This window comes from Tachyglossus aculeatus, chromosome 1 (genome assembly GCF_015852505.1).
Source record: "Tachyglossus aculeatus isolate mTacAcu1 chromosome 1, mTacAcu1.pri, whole genome shotgun sequence".
In the NCBI taxonomy this organism is placed as follows: Eukaryota; Metazoa; Chordata; class Mammalia; order Monotremata; family Tachyglossidae; genus Tachyglossus; species Tachyglossus aculeatus.
Window position 1 is genome coordinate 1,359,257 of NC_052066.1, and position 18,115 is coordinate 1,377,371.

The 18,115-nt window shown below is 54.2% G+C and overlaps 1 protein-coding gene across 2 annotated transcripts in view; it reads left to right on the forward strand.

Annotated features, from left to right (window-relative positions):
* Positions 1-18,115, forward strand: part of KALRN (kalirin RhoGEF kinase) — a 288,617-nt gene that overhangs the window by 145,116 nt on the left and 125,386 nt on the right. For both annotated transcript variants that reach the window (XM_038752830.1, XM_038752839.1), the window contains exons 29-33: positions 477-588; positions 6,238-6,428; positions 7,260-7,361; positions 8,097-8,239; positions 10,118-10,220. In XM_038752830.1, coding sequence (XP_038608758.1) covers positions 477-588; positions 6,238-6,428; positions 7,260-7,361; positions 8,097-8,239; positions 10,118-10,220 — 651 coding nt within the window. The remainder of the gene's footprint in view (positions 1-476; positions 589-6,237; positions 6,429-7,259; positions 7,362-8,096; positions 8,240-10,117; positions 10,221-18,115) is intronic.

The following is an 18,115-nucleotide window of genomic DNA, read 5'->3' on the forward strand; positions in this document are numbered from 1 at the left end:
CCCAGGACACACAGATGACCCTGCTCCTCCCTCCGTGGCCTCCGCTTCTCTGGGGTTTGGGCTAGGCCTTGGCCAACATCCCTTGTCCTGGGGTGCAGTGCCAGCTCTCCAATAGATTGAACCACCCATGCTGGGGGCAGGATACAGGACCACGAAGCCAGCCCTGTCCTGGAGCCTCCTGGCCAGCCCGTGGGGTCAGGAATCTGCTCAAGCTGTGTGGGCCTGGTCATCTTCCCTGTCCTCCCTTCCTCCTCTGCCCGCTGTGACCCTTCAGTTCCCATCCCCAATACTGCCCACCCCTTGAGCCAATCCTGTGGCTGACCACTAGGTCACCATTGCTGCCTGGCTAGCCCAGCTTGGAGCTGTCAGGGGGCAGGGTGTGGGAGGGAGGGTAAGGGGCTCCATCCCTCCGAGCGGCTCGCTAGTCTCGATCTCCTGGACCCCGAGGTGATGGTGCCCATTCTGTCCTGCCCCAGGAGCTCCTGGCCTGCTGCGAAGAGGGCAAGGGCGAGCTGAAGGACGCACTGGACGTGATGCTCAGCGTCCCCAAAAGAGCCAACGACGCCATGCATGTCAGCATGCTGGAAGGTACTCTCCGCCACTGCTGGACCGGACCACGGGAACCCCTGGGCTTGTGGGATCCCCCCAAACTGTGCAGGGGTTGGGGTTATCCAGAACAACGGTGCTGGCAGGGGACAACTGGTCTTTTGGATGTGGGGGTGTGGCAGTCACCTAGAGGGAGAAGAAATCCTGGAAGAAGCCTGCTTTAGAGTACCTCCCCCACAGAAGAGAAGCAGCGTGGCATAGTGGATAGAGGCCGGGTCTTTGAGTCAGAAGGACCTGGGTTCTCATCCTGGCTCCGACACTTGTCTACTGGGTGACCTTGGGCAAGTCACTTCTCTTCTCTGGGCCTCGGTTACCTCATCTAGAAAATGGGGACAAAAACTGTGAGCCCCTATGGGACAGGGACTGTGTCCAACCTTTTATCTACCCCAGAGCTTAGAAAAGTGCTTTGACACATAGTAAATGCTTAACAAATACCATCATTATTATTATTAGGGGAGAGTAGTGGGATCCAGTGCTTAGAACAGTGCTTTGCACGTAGTAAGCGCTTAATAAATGCCATTATTATTATTATTAGGGACTAAAGCTTTAGAAGGCATACACTTGGGGCCTGGCCTGATGAGAGGGAAGGATTGAGAAAGGATGATAATAATAGTGGTATTTGATAAGTGCTTATTATTAGTCAGGCACTGTACTAAGCTCTGGGGTGGATACAGGCTTTTAGACTATGAGCCCACTGTTGGGTAGGGACTGTCTCTATATGTTGCCAACTTGAACTTCCCAAGCGCTTAGTACAGTGCTCTGCACACAGTAAGCACTCAATAAGTACGATTGATGATGATGATGATGATACAGGCAAATTGGGTTTGACACAGTCCCTGTCCCATGTTGGGCTCCCAGTCTCAATCCCCATATTACAGATGAGGGAACTGAGGCCCAGAGAAGTGAAGTGACTTTCCCAAGGTCACGCAGCAGACAAGGGGTGGAATCGGGATTAGTACACCTGACCTTCTGCCTCCCAGGCCCCTGGGTCTAGCCACTGTGCCATGTGGGGGAGTGGGGAGTTGGGGAGGGACCCTTCAGCCATTTCAGAGAAGGTCACTGAAGGACACTGGGACCAGAGAAGTGATACTGGACTGTCAGGACACAGAGAAGGTCAGAGCTGCAGCCCTGGTGAGACACAGGGTGTCAAATGGAACCAGGGAGGTAATACGAGTTGTTTGGGCTGCAGACTTTAGGCTCCGGAGGAGAGAATCTCCGGCAGCCCCTGGGGCGAAAAATGATTGGGAAGATCAGCAGCACAACTTCCCCAGCATCCAATGATCCTAACTGGGTGAAACTGGGACCTGGGCTGCCCCGAGATAAGGGGGCAAAGGTTACAAGGAATATGTGCATGGGGACAAAGACAAAAAAGGAGCACGGGTCTTGGGGAGGGGGGTAAAGGGTTAGAGTAGCGTGAAGCAGCATGGCTCAGTGGAAAGAGCCCCAGCTTTGGAGTCAGAGGTCATGGGTTCAAATCCCGGCTCTGCCACTTGTCAGCTGTGTGACCTTGGGCAAGTCACTTAACTTCTCTGGGCCTCAGTTACCTCATCTGGAAAATGGGGATTAAAACTGTGAGCCCCCCGTGGGACAACCTGATCACCTTGTAAACTCCCCAGCGCTTAGAACAGTGCTTTGCACATAGTGAGTGTTTAATGAATGCTATCATTATTATTATTATTATTATTATTATTATTAGAGAAAGAGAAAGGAGAGTTGGATCAGAATTCTGCCCCCTCTTGTTACCTTATGGATGTGCTGAGAATCCTGGGAAGGCATTTACCTGGAAAGTTCTGAGATTATAAACTGCAGGTCAGCCCAACTCCTGGGCTGGGGTGTCTGGGATGTGTTGGCCTGAGAACCCTGAGAAGCCAGAGAAGCAGGGTTGCCTAGTGGATAATGCACAGGTCTGGGAGTCAGAAGGACCTGGGTTCTAATTCCAGCTCTGCCACATGCCTGTTGTGGGAACTTGGGCAAGTGCTTCACTTACCTCTTCTGTAAAATGGGGATAAGAGTGTGAGCCCCATATGGGACAGGGACTGTGGCCAACCTGATTAACTTATGTGGAAAGAGCACGGGCTTGGGAGTCAGAGGTCATGGGTTCTAATCCCAGTTCTGCCACTTGTTAGCTTTGCTACTTTGGGCAAGTCACTTAACTTCTCTGGGCCTCAGTTCCTTTAGCTGTCAAATGGGGATTAAAACTGTGAGCCCCATGTGAGACAACCTGATCACCTTGTATCCCCCCCAGCGCTTAGAACAGTGCTTCACACATAGTAAGCACTTAACAAATGCCATCATCATTATTACTATATCCACCCTAGCCCTTAGAACAATGCTGGGACATAGTGAGTGCCTAACAAGAACCATAATTATTATTATTAATTTTTACTTCTCTGTGCCTCAGCTCCCTCATCTGTAAAATGAGGATTAAGACTATGAGCCCTAAGTGGGACATTCATTCATTCATTCATTCATTCATTCATTCAGTTGTATTTATTTAGTGCTTACTGTGCGCAAGCACTGTCCTAAGTGCTTGGGAGAGTACGATCTAACAGTATAACAGATATATTCCTTGCACACAATGAGCTACGGTCTAGAGGGACCGGGACTTTGTCCAACCTGACTACCGGGTATCTACCCCAGCCCTTAGAACACTGCCTGGCACATAGTAAGTGCTTAATAGCACTATCATTATTAGTGCTATTATTACTATCATTATTATTATTACTATTATTATTAGGGCCTTCTCCCCAAAATTCCCTGTAGCCAGCCTGGGATAGGGAATGACTAGTTGGACTCCAAATTGCAGCCTGGCTGTTTGGAGGGATGCGAGGGTGAAAGAGACAAGGGATGTTGGCATCAAAAGAAGTGACTGAGATTTTGGGGGTGCAGTATGCAGGGAGCCCCAATCCTGCCTGACCCAGGAAGGGAAGAACTGGAGGATCTTAGGACTCTGCATACATAAACAGGGATCTGAGCTCTCCTAAGTGACTACAGGGGGGCTATCTCTGTCTGAGTTAGGGTGGATGACCCCCAGAACTGTCTCAGAGGGCTGGTGGTCCAGTGATCAGAGCATGAGGCTGGGAATCAAGGGACCCAGATTCTGGGCCCAGCTCTGAGCCTCCATTCCCTCCTCTGTAAAATGGGGATAAAACCCACATTCCTCTTCCTTCTCAAACAGAGCCCTGTGGGACAAGGACAGGATCCAATCTGATTGTTCTGTATCTGCCTTATCCCTTTGCAGAGAGTAAGTAATAATTGCCACTAGTAATTAATTAATTAGATCAAAGACAGGCCCAATCAATCAATCAATGGTCTTAATTGAGCATGCACTTTGTGCAGAGCGCTTTACCAAGTGCTTGAGAGAAGGCAATACAACAGAGTTAACAGACAGTTTCTCATCCCAAAATCTCCCAAAGGTCATCTGCTCCAGCCCCCAATCCAGAAGTATAACACTTCTGGTATATTTAAGGTGTGCTGGGCAGTGCTGTGACCTTTTGCAGAAAGTGCCTGAACTTGAAATCAGTCAATCAATCAATCGCATTTAGTGAGCACTTACACTGCACAGAGCACTGTATTAAGTGCTTGGGAGATTACAGTGCAACAATATGACAGACACATTCCCTGTCCACAACGAGGTCACAGTCTAGAGGGGGAGACAGATAGTAATATAAATAAATCAATGACAGATGTGGACATAAGCGCTGTGGGTTTGGTGGTGGAAGTGGTGAATAAAGAGAATGAATTGGGGCAATACAGAAGGGAATGGGGAAAAAAGGAAAGGAGGGCTTAGTCAGGGAAGGCCTCTTGGAGGGGATGGGCCTTCAATAAGGTTTTGAAGAGGGGAGAGTCATTGTCTGTTGTATGTGAAAAAGAAGGGTCTTTCAGGCCAGAGGTGGGACGTGGGTGAGAGTTCAGCGGCGAGATAGATGAGATCGAGGCACAGTGAGTGGGTTGGCATTAGAGGGGTGAAGTGTATGGGCTGGGAGAGTAGGGAGGTGAAGTAGGAGGGGGCGAGCTGATGGAGGGCTTTAAAGTCATTGGTGAAGAGTTTCTGTTCGATGCAGAGATGGATGGGCAGCCACTGGAGGGGTCTTGAGGAGTGGGGAAACATGGACTGAACCTTTTTTGTAGACAAATGATCTGGGCAGCAGAGTGAAATCTGGACTGGAGTCGGCAGAGAAGGGAGGCAGAGAGGTCAAAAAGGAGGCTGAAACAATAATCAAGGTGGGATAGGATAAGTACTTGGATTTACACGGTAGCAGTTTGGATGGAGAGGAAAGGGCAGAGTTTTGCAATGTTATGAAGGTTGAACCAATAGGATTTAGTGACAGATTGAATGTGTGGGCTGAATGCCAGAGAGAGAGGAGTCAAGGATAATGCCAGGGTTATCTTGGTGTTCTCTTGGTAGTGACGCCATCATCACAACCAAGAATATATACTGAATATGGTGTGCAAAGTGCTCTATTGGGTGACTGCTGTGTGCAGAGGGCTGTACTAGGTGCCTGACTAATGTGTGCTGAGTGCTATGCTGGGCACCTACTTTGTGCAGAGCACTGTACTGACTGGTTGAGGGTCAAAAGAAGGAGAATAAGATGCTGTCATTGTCCTCATGGAGCTTACAATCAAATGGAGAGACCAGCCATCATGAATGGACAAATATTCCATAGCTGAAGTTCTGAAACATAGTAAGTCTCCCAGTATTGATTCTAAACTGTCAGCTTGTAGTGGGCAGGGAATGTGTTTGTTTATTTTGTATTATACTCTCCCAAGTGCTTAGTACAGTGGTCTGCATGCAGTAAGCACTCAAAAAATACTCTTGAATGAATAAATTGAAGCTACGCTCACCTTAACACAGCTGCTCTGGGTGGGGACATGTGAGGAGGAGGAACAACAGCAGGAGGCCCGAACGCTGCCCTACAGAGAGCTGAGATGAGGAAACCAGAAGCCGGGAGGGTGGAGGATGTGCTTTAAGGATGCGGTAAAGCCAAGCTGCAGACAGGGCCGCATCCCAGTCAAAAACTGGGAGACAATGCCCGAGGACTGACTAGCATGGCACACTTCTGTGAGGAAGGGGCTCACTTTCTTTGACCAAAGTCTTAGTAAGGAACAAGAGACCAGGAGGCAGAAGAGAAAACAGTGCCAGGCACCACAGACATCAAACAGGATGACGCAGCAAGGGACGGGCTCTTTGTGAGTCCAATGTGGCTTGGGCTGTGAGTCCCACGTTGGCCTTTTCAGCCACACAATGTGCTCAGAGGCGATTGTCACCATCAGGGGTATCTTCTTTGCATACCAAGGATGATCCTCTGCATAGATTTACACCGTGGTTAACGAGGGTGAGGACAGAGCTAAATAGTGAGCCAGTTAGTTAGCATTTGTATTTATTGAGCCCTTACCGTGCACAGAGCCCTGTTCTAAGCATTTGGTAGAGTACAGTATGACACGCAGTGAGGTAATAGTCTAGAGCCAGACACAGTGGGGGAGCAGGATAGGGTGGCCTCCTGGAGGAAGTGTCTTGGCAAACTGCAGGAGGGGAGACCGGTGAAGGAAACCCCTTTTGGGATCACCATCTGCACACCACCCCCAAGCCCCGGGGCACCCCAGTGGATGAATTGCCCATGTCTCCCGCAGGGTTTGACGAGAACCTGGACGTCCAGGGGGAATTGATCCTCCAAGACTCCTTTCAGGTGTGGGACCCCAAGTCTCTGATTCGCAAGGGGCGGGAGCGCCACCTCTTCCTCTTCGAGATCTCGCTCGTCTTCAGCAAGGAGATGAAAGACTCGGCCGGACACACCAAATACGTTTACAAGAATAAGCTGCTGGTGGGTGGCCGGGCGGGCCGTTGCGTCCAGCCCCCGGCCTGTGGGCGCCGCACAGCCCGTGCCCCAGAGATGAGGGAGCATGGAACATTCCCACCCAGGTCCCGCGGCCCATCTGTCCCTGACTCACGCTGGACTCTCCACTAAAAATGCACTTCCCCCTGAGGCTGAGGGGCTGGGGGTGTGGTGGGCAGTTGTGATATTGAGAGCAGCTGCACATAGCCCTGCATCACCTGACCCTCGACCTCACGTGATTCCCCCACCTCCCCTGACCCCCCAACCTCACCTGATCCCTAGCATCGCCTGACCCCCTGCCTCACCTGACCCCTCATCTCCCCTGACTCCTTTCCTCACCTGATCCCCTGACCTCTCCTGACCCCTTACCTCACTTGACCTCTTTCCACACCTGATCCCCCACCTCTTCTAACCCCACACCTCACCAAGCCCCCCTCCTCACCTTATCCTTTGCCTTACCTGATCCCCCCACCTCACCTGACCCCTCACCTCGCCTCACCTGATCCCTTTCCTCACCTGATTCCCCGTCTCTCCTGACCCCTCACCTCACCCAAACCCTTTCCTCACCTGATCCCTCACCTTTCCTGACCTTTCACCTCACCTAACCCTTCACCTCACCTGACCCGTCTCCTCACCTCATCCTCCTGCCTCACCTCTCCCAACATCCCCTGCCTCATGTGACCCCCGTCTCACCTGACACCCCACCTCACCCAAACCCCGAACTATCACGACCTGTCCTCCGCCCGGGTATCACCCCATTTCCTGCCAGCCTGGCAGCGCCTGCCTCCCCAGGCTCTCACAGCCCCTTCCTGCCTCCAGACCTCAGAGCTGGGGGTGACCGAGCACGTGGAGGGAGATGCCTGCAAGTTTGCCTTATGGTCCGGCCGCTCGCCCTCCTCAGACAACAAGACGGTGGTCAAGGTACCACAGGGCTGGGGGTGGGACTGGGCAGGGGGCGGCGGCCAATGGGAGGAGGTGGACGCCTGGCTCCCAGCAGGTATTGGGTCTGGTCAGGGTTTGTCCTGCCATCAGGGAATTCCTGAGTAGATGGGGAAGACTTGGTCCTGTTCCTGGTGTAGACAGGATAGACAAAGCCCCGCCTTTGGACAGGCCCTGGTGTAGATGGTTCAAACACAGTCCCACCTTTGGGGAGCCCCTGGTATAGACAAGGTGGACTCGGTTCCACCCTCAGGGAGCCCTTGGTGTAGACAGGTTGGATGTAGCCCCACTCTTGGGCATCCTCTGAAGTAGATTGGCCACCGTCATGCCCCCAGAAATCCCCCCCATCCCGTGTAGACAGAGTGGACACAGCCCCACCCTTGCAGAGGTCCGGAAGGGGGATGGGATGGGCACCCACAGTCCCACCCATAGGACGGACTGCCCCAGCCAGGGAAGGAGGAGCCGAGGCGGAAGGGGCCTTCTGATGGCTGGGGGGACCGGGGAGACTCCCTGGAGGTGGCGGCTTGGAGAGGTGGGAGCTCCTTGCGGGCAGTACTGAGGCCGGGCACCACGATCGACAGCGCCAGGCCCCACTGATATCCGACCCCTCCCTCTGCTTCTCTCTCCCTACCCCCGCCGGCCTGGCCAACTTCCGACCTCTGCCTCTCCCCCTCGTGTTTCCCCGCTCCCACTGCCGGCCGGGCCGGCCGGACACAGGCTTCCAGCATCGAGGCCAAGCAGGAGTGGATGAAGAAGATCAGGGAGGTGATCCAGGACAGGCTCATCCACCTCAAGGGGGCACTTAAGGAGCCCATCCAACTGCCCAAGACCCCGGCCAAGCAGAGGAACAACACCAGGAGGTACCAGGCCTCTCCTGCCACCCCCGGCCTCTCCATTAATCCACCAATCGTATTGATGGAGCGCTTACTGTGTGCAGAGCATTGTACTGAGTGCTTGGGAGGGGACAGTACAGCAGAGTTGGTAGATGCATTCCCTGCCCACAAGGAGTTTACAGTCTAGAGGGGGAGGCAGATGTTAATATAAATAAATTATGGACATGGACATGCGTGATGTAGGACTCGGGGAGGGGGGAATAAAGGGAGCTAATCCAAGTACAAGGGTGACGCAGAAGGAATTGGAAGAGGAAATGAGGGCTTAGTCGGGGAAGGCCTCTTGGAAGAGATGTGCTTTTAATTATCTGCCTCCCCTCCTAGCTTCTCCCACCTACCGCCCCCAACCTCCCTTCACTGGCTTCTCCCGCCAACCACGTCCTGCCTCCCCTCGTCCTCTCCGGCCTCCCCAGCCTCTCCCACCTCCCCCTCAGCCTCTTCTGCATCCTGCTTCCCTGCCAGCCTCCCTGCCAGCCTCCCAATCACCCTCGGCTTCAAGGCTCTCCAACACCTCTCCCCCTCCTACTTCACCTCCCTTCTCTTCTTCTACAGCCCAGCCCGCACCCTCCGCTCCTCTGCGGCTAATCTCCTCACTGTGCCTCATTCTCGCCTGTCCCGCCGTCTACCCTGGCCCACGTCCTCCCCCTGGTCTGGAATACCTTCCCTCCGCACATCCACCAAGCTAGCTCTCTTCCTCCCTTCAAAGCCCTACTGAGAGCTCACCTCCTCCAGGAGGCCTTCCCAGACTAAGCCCCCTCCTTCCTCTCCCTGTACTCCCCCTCCCCATCCCCCCGCCTTACCTCCTTCCCCTCCCCACAGCACCTGTATATATGTATATATGTTTGTACATATTTATTACTCTATTTATTTATTTATTTTACTTGTACATACCTATTCTCTTCATTTTATTTGGTTTATATGTTTTGTTTTGTTGTCTGTCTCCCCCTTCTAGACTGTGAGCCCGCTGTTGGGTAGGGACCGTCTCTACATGTTGCAAACTTGTACTTCCCAAGCGCTTAGTACAGTGCTCTGCACACAGTAAGCACTCAATAAATGCGAGTGAATGAATGAAGGAATGAATGAATGAATGAATGAATCTTCCTGCCTCACCCCCACAACCTCACCAGCCTCCCCCAGCCTCCTCTGTCTCCAGAGTGCCTCCCCCAGCCTCTCCTGCATCCCTCCAGCTTTCTCTCCAACCCCCTCACCCCCAACCTGCCTCTCTGAACTCTCCCACCCCTCCCGGCCCACCTCCCCCACCAGCCTCTCCTGCATTCTGTCTCCCCCAGCCTCTCCCACTTCCCCCGCATCCTGCCTCCCCTGGCTTCTCCCACAGCACAGAGATCTGATGCCTGTCCCCCCACCCCCCAGCCCTGTCCCCTCTCCCAAAATACACCCAGCTGTGACTGCCAGTCCCCTGTCCCACCCCTCATGCTCTGCCCCTCCCCTGGCCTTGCTCTCTGGGCTGGTCCTGTCTAGGGGTGAGCAGCAATAGTGTGGCCAAGGGCTGGGCGGGGGGAGGGGGCTGTAGGCCCCTGAGTGTGGAGCAACTGTGGGGTGATGGTTGGGTGAGGGGGGGAGGTGTAGTCTTCTGTTTGTGGAGCAGCTGCAGGTGAGGATTGGGGCACAGGGTAGGGGTTGGGGGGGTGCTGGGGAAGACAAGAGGAAAAGGTGGGGAGGCACCCAGAGGTTTGAGGCCCACCTCTATCGCTGGTGATCTATCCCGGAGTCTCTCTGCTTCCCTCGCCCCCCCGGGTTCCGGCATGCGTCTGTGGTGGCTGAGAGGGAGACTTGCTCCGTACCCACCAGACTGGCTCCACCCACCTCCCCCTGCTTCTCTCCCGGCAGGGACGGAATGGATGATGGGGACGGTCAGGGGGAGGGCAGCAGCCAGCCGGACACCATCTCCCTCACCTCCAGGACCTCCCAGAACACAGGGGACAGCGACAAGGTAGGGTCCCCGGGGGAGGCGGAGTGGGGTGGGGGCCGCCGGGCGGGGAAGAGGGAAGAATGAAGCTTGGGGTCTTCTTGGGTCCAGCTGTGGATGTCGGGTGTGAACCGCCGCAGGGGGCCGGGAATGGGCAGGAGGATGAGGCGGGGCTGAGCCAGGGCAGGGCCCCGGGCCAGGGGCCACCAGCCAGTGGGACATGGGTGGGGTTGGCATGATAAGTTGTCCCTCGATGGCTGAGTGGGCAGTTCAGTGGACTGGTCACTGTCCTCACAAGGTTCCGGCCTCCGGGGGTGTGGGGTGGGTGTGGGAACCGCTGGGGCGGGGAGGGGTGGGCAGCCTACAAACTCTCGCCGTCCAAGCGAAGTGGGAGGGGGGTTTTATTCACAGTAAGGTTGTGGGAGGGGCCAAACCTACCATCTCTGGGAAGTCAGTGGTGTAGTGGGGGCCTCCATACTTTAGCGGTCAGTGTTGTAGTGGGGCTCACCATACTTTAGTAGACAGTGGTGGAGTGGGGGCCTCCATTCTTTATTGGTCAGCGGTGTGTAGAGGGGGACTTCCATCCTTCAGTGGTCAGTGGTGTTGTGGGGGCTTTCATACTTCAGCAGTCAGTGGTATTGCAGGCGGCCTCCATACTTTATTGGTCAGTGATGTATAGAGGGAGACTTTCCATATCATAGTAGTCAGGAGAGTAGTGGTGGCCTCTAAACTTTAGTGGTCAGCAGTGTAGAGGGGGGCCTCCATACTTTAGTGTTCAATGGTGTAGTGGAGGCCTCCATACACTTGTGGTCAGTGGTATAGTGGAGGCCTCCATACTTTAACTGTCAGTGGTGTAGTGAGGGCCTCCATACTTTAGTGGTCAGCATTGTAGTGGTGGCCTCCATACTTCAGTGGTCAGTGATGTAGAGGGCAGCCTCCATACTTAAGCAGTGAATGGTATGGTGGAGCCTCCATAATTTAGCAGTCTGTGCTGTAGTGGAGGCCTCCATATTCTAGCAGTCCGTGGTGTAGTGGTGGCCTCCATACTTTAGTGGTCAGCGGTATAGAGGGAGGCCTCCATGCTTTAGCAGTCAGTGGTGTAGTGGGGGCCTCCATACTTTAGTGGTCTGAGGTACAAAGCAGTCGGCGGTATAATGCAGAGTCTCCATTCTTTAGCAGTCAGTGGTGTATTGGGGGCAAATCTGCCTTTTCTGAAGATCCACGGTGTGGTTGGAGGGACGGGGGCAGGGGCGTCTCCTGCCATATTAGTAATGCTTTTCCCAGAATCCTCGGTGTGGAGGGACCTCCAGGGTCAACCTGTCCATGCACCTCCTGCTTCCCAGGGCAGCCCTTTTCCCGCCCCATAGTGGGATGGGAGTGCCCCCCGCCCCCAGGGGAACGTTCCCCAGCAGGTGTGTTTGTGAGCTGGGGGCTTCCAGTGAAACCGGAAGAGGGAGGGGGCACTGACTAGAGACCCTCATGCTGGGGCCCCCTCAGGAGCCCAGGGCCCCGCCGGAGCAGGGGAGGTGGTAGTGGCTGAGAGGCTGTGCAAGCTGACTCACCCCTGACTCGGACTCCGGGATTGAACCCTGACTCCTGACCCCAAGGGGCTTTCCCTTTGCGGGTTTGGGCCCAGCTTGGGCGTTGGTTGGTTGGATGGTTGGTTCCAGTGAATTCATTGTGGTCTTTTCATTCATTCAGTCATGTTTATTGGGTGCTTACTGTGTGCCAAGCACTGTACTAAGTGCTCGGGAGAGTACAATGCAACAATAAACAACATATTCCCTTCCCACAACAAGCTTACAGTCTAGAGTGGTTCCCACAGGCTGGGCTCAGGAGCAGATACCAGACTGTCAGAGCGGACCTGGGCCTTGTCCTTCAGGCTCCATACCCATTTAACAGATGGGAAATCAAGGCACAAAGAGGCTTGGGGACTAGGCCAAGCTCCCATGGCAGGCCGGGGCTGGATCTTGCCTTGAAGCCCAGGTGTTCTGCCTACCAGTATCTTCCCTCCTGGCCCATGGTCCTCAAACCCTCCCTGGGCTGCCCCACCCACAGCTGGCCAGGGTAGCTCTGGCCAGAAAGTGGGGTCCTGGCCAGCAGAACTCAGGCAGCCGGCCCATGGGAACCCAGGTGGACTGGTTGACCAAGTCACGGCCACAGCACTGACTTCCTCTAGTCCTCGGTTTCCCCTCACCTTGGATCTGTTCGGGAGGGAGGGAGGGAGCAACTGCTGAGATTCCTCCTAGGAGCACCGGTCCCCAGCCCCCTCAGCCATCCCCATCCTTCCCATCCCCTCTCAGCCCTTCCTGACCCTCCCCATCCAGCCAACTCCCTCCAACCCTTCCCAGACTCCTCAGCGCTTCCAGCAGCATGGCTCAGTGGAAGGAGCACGGCTTGGGAGTCAGAGGACGTGATGATGATGATGGTATTTGTTAAGCGCTTACTGTGTACAAAGCACTGTTCTAATCCCGGCTCTGCCACTTGTCTGCCGTGTGACGTTGGGCAAGCCACTTTACTTCTCTGTGCCTCAGTTTCCCCATCTGTAAAATGGGGAGTAATACTGTGAGCCTCGCGTGGGACAACCTGATTACCTTGTATCTACCCCAGCACTTAGAACAGTGCTCGACACATAGTAAGCCCTTAACAAATACCGTCATTATTATTATCATTATTAACTACCTCAGCCGCTCCGACACACCCCACAGCCCCCTCCAGATCCCCCAGTGCCCCAGGATGCCCTCCCCACCAAGCCCCACCTGCTTGGAGACCACCAAGGCAGTGACCAGCCGGGGGAAATGAGTTGCCAATTGCCCTGGGCCAAGGTGAGGTCACGTAGGGAGCGGGCTGGAGTGGAATCAGGGGAGAAGCCCCCACAGAGGGATCAGGGCAGGCGACAGGGTTGAAACGAGGAGGGTCAGGCAGATGGGGCATAGGGGACCGTGTTCCCAACGATGGAGCAGTGAAATTGCCTCAGAGACCGCACTGCCAATGTCCTCTGTTATTCAGTCCATTGCCGTAGGCAGGGCGGGCCAGCCCCCGCTGCTCCATCACCCTGCTTGCCTGGATGTTGTGGGGAGGAAACAGGAAGGGAGATGAGAGGCTAGTCAGGGAAGGATTCCTGGAGGAGGTGGGATTTTAGGACGGTGATCAGTTGTACATGAAGGGGGAGGAAATCCCAGGCAAAGAGGTGCAGAACGGGTAAGCAGTGCGGTGTAGTGGGTAGAGCACGGACCTGCAAGTCAGAAGGACCTGAGTACTAATCCCAGCTCTGCCACTTGTCTGCTGTGTGACTTTGGGCAAGTCACTTTACTTCTCTGTGCCTCAGTTACCTCATGGGGATTAAGGCTGTGAGCCCCATGTGGGACATGGAATGTGTCCAACCTGATTAGTTTGTATTTACCCAAACGCTTAGTACAGTGCCTGGCACATAGTAAGTTCTTCACAAACACCATTAAAAAAAATAAAAGTTGGCATTAGAGAAGTGGCATGTGCAGACTGGACTGCACTAGAAAATCAGGGAGGTGAGGTAAGAGAGGGTGGGCTCATTGAGGGTTTTAAAGCCAATGGTGAGGATTTTCTGTTTCATGTGGAGGTGGATAGGCCACCACTGGAGATTCTTGAGGAGTGGGGAAACATGGACTGAACATCTCTGTAGAAAAATGATTCAGGCAGCAGAGTGAAGTCTGGACTGGAATGGGGAGAGGCTGGAGGCAGGGAGGTCAGAGAGGAGTCTGACACAGGAGTCAAGGTAGGATAGGATAAGTGACTCTACTAATGTGGGAGTAGTTTGGATGGAGAGGAAAGGGCAGATTTTAGTGTTGTTGTGACTGTTGAACTGACAGGATTTGGTGACAGATTGACTATGTAGGTTGAAAGAGAGAAAAGAGGCAGGGAGAGGCCACAATTACATGCTTATGTGGGCAGGGTCTAAACAGGGTGTAGTATGAGTGGGGTCCCAGAGGGGTCTGAGAGGGGGTGTGGGTGGGTCTGAGCTGGCCCAACGCCTGTTGGTCCATGGGGCGCAGCAGTAAAAGGCTACTGGGAGCTGTGGGGCTGACACCTCAGCTGGGACCATTGGCTTTTTCCCTAAGCCACAGGCTCTGAGCTGCTGGGTGGAGGCCTGGGGCCGGGCCAGGGCCGGACCAGCGCCTGAGAGCTGACCCGGACCTGGTGGTGGTGGTGGCCCGGACCTGGGCCTGGAGGCTGGGGCTGGGGTCAGGGGCCGGGGGCTGAGGCCAGAAACTGGGGTCGGGTTAACACCCGACCAAAACCCAAAACCCAAAACCCAAAACCTGGGGTTTGGGAGCAGGGGAGGGGTTTGGAACTGGGCCTGGGTTTGGAGCAGGGGAGGGGTTTGGGACTGGGCCTGGGTTTGGAGCCAGACTGAAGCAAGGTCTGGCCCCGGTGGCTGAGACTGGGTGGAGGTCTGGGGGCTGGGATCCAGGGTGGGGTTGGAGATTGGACTGGAGGCTGGGGCAGGGGCTGAGCAGGGATAATAATAATTTTTATAATAATAACAGTAATAATAATTATTATAATAATAACAATAATAATTATTACTATGGTATTTGTTAAGTGCTTACTATGTGCCAAGCACTGTTCTATGCACTAGGTAGATACAAGGTAATCAGGTTGTCCCAGCGGGGCTCAGAGCCTTAATCTCCATTTTACAGATGAGGTAACTGAGGCGCAGAGAAATTGGTGGCTTGCCCAAGGTCACACAGGAGACAAGCGACAGAGCGGGATTAGAACCCACATCCTCTGACTCCCAAGCCCATGCTCTTTCCACTAAGCCACGCTTGCTTCACAAGGGGCCAGGGTGGGGGCTGAGCAGGAGTCTGCCTGCCCCAGACCTGCTGTGTGACCTTGGTCATGTCCCTGCCCCTCTCTGGACAATATGCAGTTAGGTGTCCCTGACCAGGCAGAGCAACTGACTCCAGATCCAGGGTCCAGCCCCCTCCCTCCAGCCCCGGTCCAGCCCCCACATCATTCTGTGGAGAGTAATCTGGGGAGTGTTTTCAGTCCAGCACCTTCTGGCAGTGAAGGAGGGGGTGGGAGGGAGAAGTAGAGGGAAGGGGAGGAGGAAGAAGAGGAGGAGGGAAGAGGAGGAAAAGGAGGGAGAGACAAAAAGCAGCCATCACTGGGATGCTGAAAGCAATTAGCCGGAGGCGGTCAAGGGCTGACCAGCAGCGGGTGAGTGAGGCTGTCCCGATCACCCCCCACCCCTTGGATGGCCGGCAGAAGGGAAGGACTGTCGGCACCCATGCTCCAGGCCTGGGGTAGGGTCGTTCGCAAGGGTTGGTGAGTTGCCGAGGGGGAAGGGGTTGCAGGGAGCCAGAGGGTGGAGGAAGGGCCCAAGCCCTGGACCACCCATCGTGAACGCAGAGGCAGTGGCCGGAGCTGGGACGGACAGGCTTGCGGTTGGGAAGGGATAACGGTGCCGGGGTTGCGGGGGGGGGGGGGGGGGGGGGGGGCGGTCTCCCGTGAGTGCTGAGGGATGGTGTGGCAGTAATGGGGAGGGGGAGTTCCGGTCTTGGACAGTCCTGGGAGTTGAGGGAGGGTGGTCTCTCACTTCGGCTCAGTGCCTACCTGTTGTTGGGGAGGGTCTCTGAGCATTCCCTGCCCATCTCCGAGCCCTGTGAGTTTCTCTGGTGCCAAGACCCAATCCCTCCCTCTGCAGTGACAGCGTTGGTTGAAGGCCGGAGAGGCTCAGACTATGCATACGTGTGTCGTGAGACTACGGTGTATGCGGACATCATGTTTGTGTGTCCGTGTGTCCCCCTGTGGGGCAAAGACAACAGGGGTCTTCTCCCCATTTTCTCGAAGGAGGAAACTGAGGCCCAAAGAGGCTAAGCGACTTGGCTGAGGTCACGTGGCACAGCTGGGGCGTTCCCGGTGCCAACTCTTGCCCCCCATCCCCTGCCCCACAGGGACGGGGGCTGTTGTGTATTGGTCTTCCTCTTCTCTCCTGAAGCCCATGTTCTAAGAGAACCATGTCCCCACCCCCCAGGTTCTATTGCAGCAGTGAGCAGTCTGCCTGCTCGGGGGGTCTGAGCACTCCCTCCACTCCCCCCCCACCATAGGGCTCCCTTAATAATAATAATAATTATAATAATAATAATAATAATGGCATTTATTAAGCGCTTACTATGTGCAAAGCACTGTTCTAAGCACTGGGGAAGTTACAAGATGATCAGGTTGTCCCACGGAAGGCTCACAGTCTTAATCCCCATTTTACAGATGAGGTTACTGAGCCTAGAGAAGTTAAGTGACTTGCCCAAAGTCACACAGCTGATAATTGGCAAAGCTGGGATTTGAACCTGTGACCTCTGACTCCAAAGCCCGGGCTCTTTCCACTGAGCCACGCTGGTTCTTCTTTTCACCTGCATCACCTCACCATCCACCCCCACTCCACACACCCCGCCCCAGTGATTGCCACCTCACTTTCATTCATTCATTCATTCAATTGTATTTATTGAGCACTTACTGTGTGCAGAGCACTGAACTAAGCGCTTGGAAAACTCCAATACAACAATAAAGAGTGACAATCCGTGCCCCCAACGAGCTCACAGTCTGGAATTGGGGAGACAGACGTCAGTACAAATAGACATCAATATAAATAAATAAAATGACAAATATATACCTAAGTGCTGTGGGGCAGGGAGGGGGGAAGAGCAAAGGAAGCAAGTCAGGGCAATACAGAAGGGGATGGGAGATGAGGAAAATTGGGTCTTAGTCTGGGAAGGCCTCTTGGAGGAAATGGACCTTCAATAAAGCTTTAAAGGTGGGGAGAGTGGTTGTCTGTGGGATTTGAGAAGGGAGGGGGTTCCAGGCCAGAGACAGGACATGGGCCAGGGGTTTTTGGTGAGACAGGAGAGATGGAGGCCCAGAGAGAAGGTTAGCAACACCAGAGGAGCCGAGTGTGCGGGCTGGGATGGAGAAGGAGAGAAGGAGGGTAAAGTAGGAGCAGCCCAGTCCAGAGTCCAGTGCGATGGCCGGTAGCACCCATCCTCCAGCCATCCTTCCGTGCCACCTGTGGTGGGTGTCCGGAGCCCACGGCCCTCCTTGGGCCAATGGCCGGGCCCGCAAGGGTCTGAGTGGGGGTGTGGGGATGCTGGGGACGCTGGCCCAATCTATCCATCAGTCAATCATATTTATTCATTCATTCATTCAATAGTATTTATTGAGCGCTTACAGTGTGCAGAGCTTGGGAGTCAGAGGTCATGGGTTCAAACCCGGCTCCGCCAATTGTCAGCTGTGTGACTTAGGGCAAATCACTTCACTTCTCTATTCCTCAGCTACCTCTTCTGTAAAATGGAGATTAAGACTGTGAGCCCCACGTGGGACAACCTGATCACCTTGTATCCTCCCCAGTGCTTAGAAAAGTGCTTTGCACATAGTAAGCGCTTAACAAATGCCATCATTATTATTATTATTACTAAGTGCTTGGGAAAGTCCTATATAGCAATAAAGAGTGATGATCCCTGCCCAAAACGAGCTCACAGCCTAGAGGGGGAGGAATGTGTGCCCACTGTGTGCCCAGCGCTGCGCTGAGCACTTCGGAGAGCGCAGTATGATAAAGTATTGTGTGGCTTAGTGGAAAGGGCACGGGCTTGGGAGTCACAGATCTTGGGTTCTAATCCCAGCTCCACCACTTATCAGCTGTGTGACTTTGGGCAAGCCACTTCACTTCTCTGAGCCTCAGAGACTGCATCTGTAAAATGGGGATTAAAACAGTGAGCACCTCGTGGGACAACCTGATGATCTTGTGTCTACCCCAGCACTTAGAGCAATGCTTGGCACATAGTAAGCACTTAATAAATACCATCATTATTATTATTATTATTATTAAAGTCGGTAGACACCATCCCTGCCCTCAAGAAGCTTACAATGGAGTGTGCAAAGCACAACAGTTT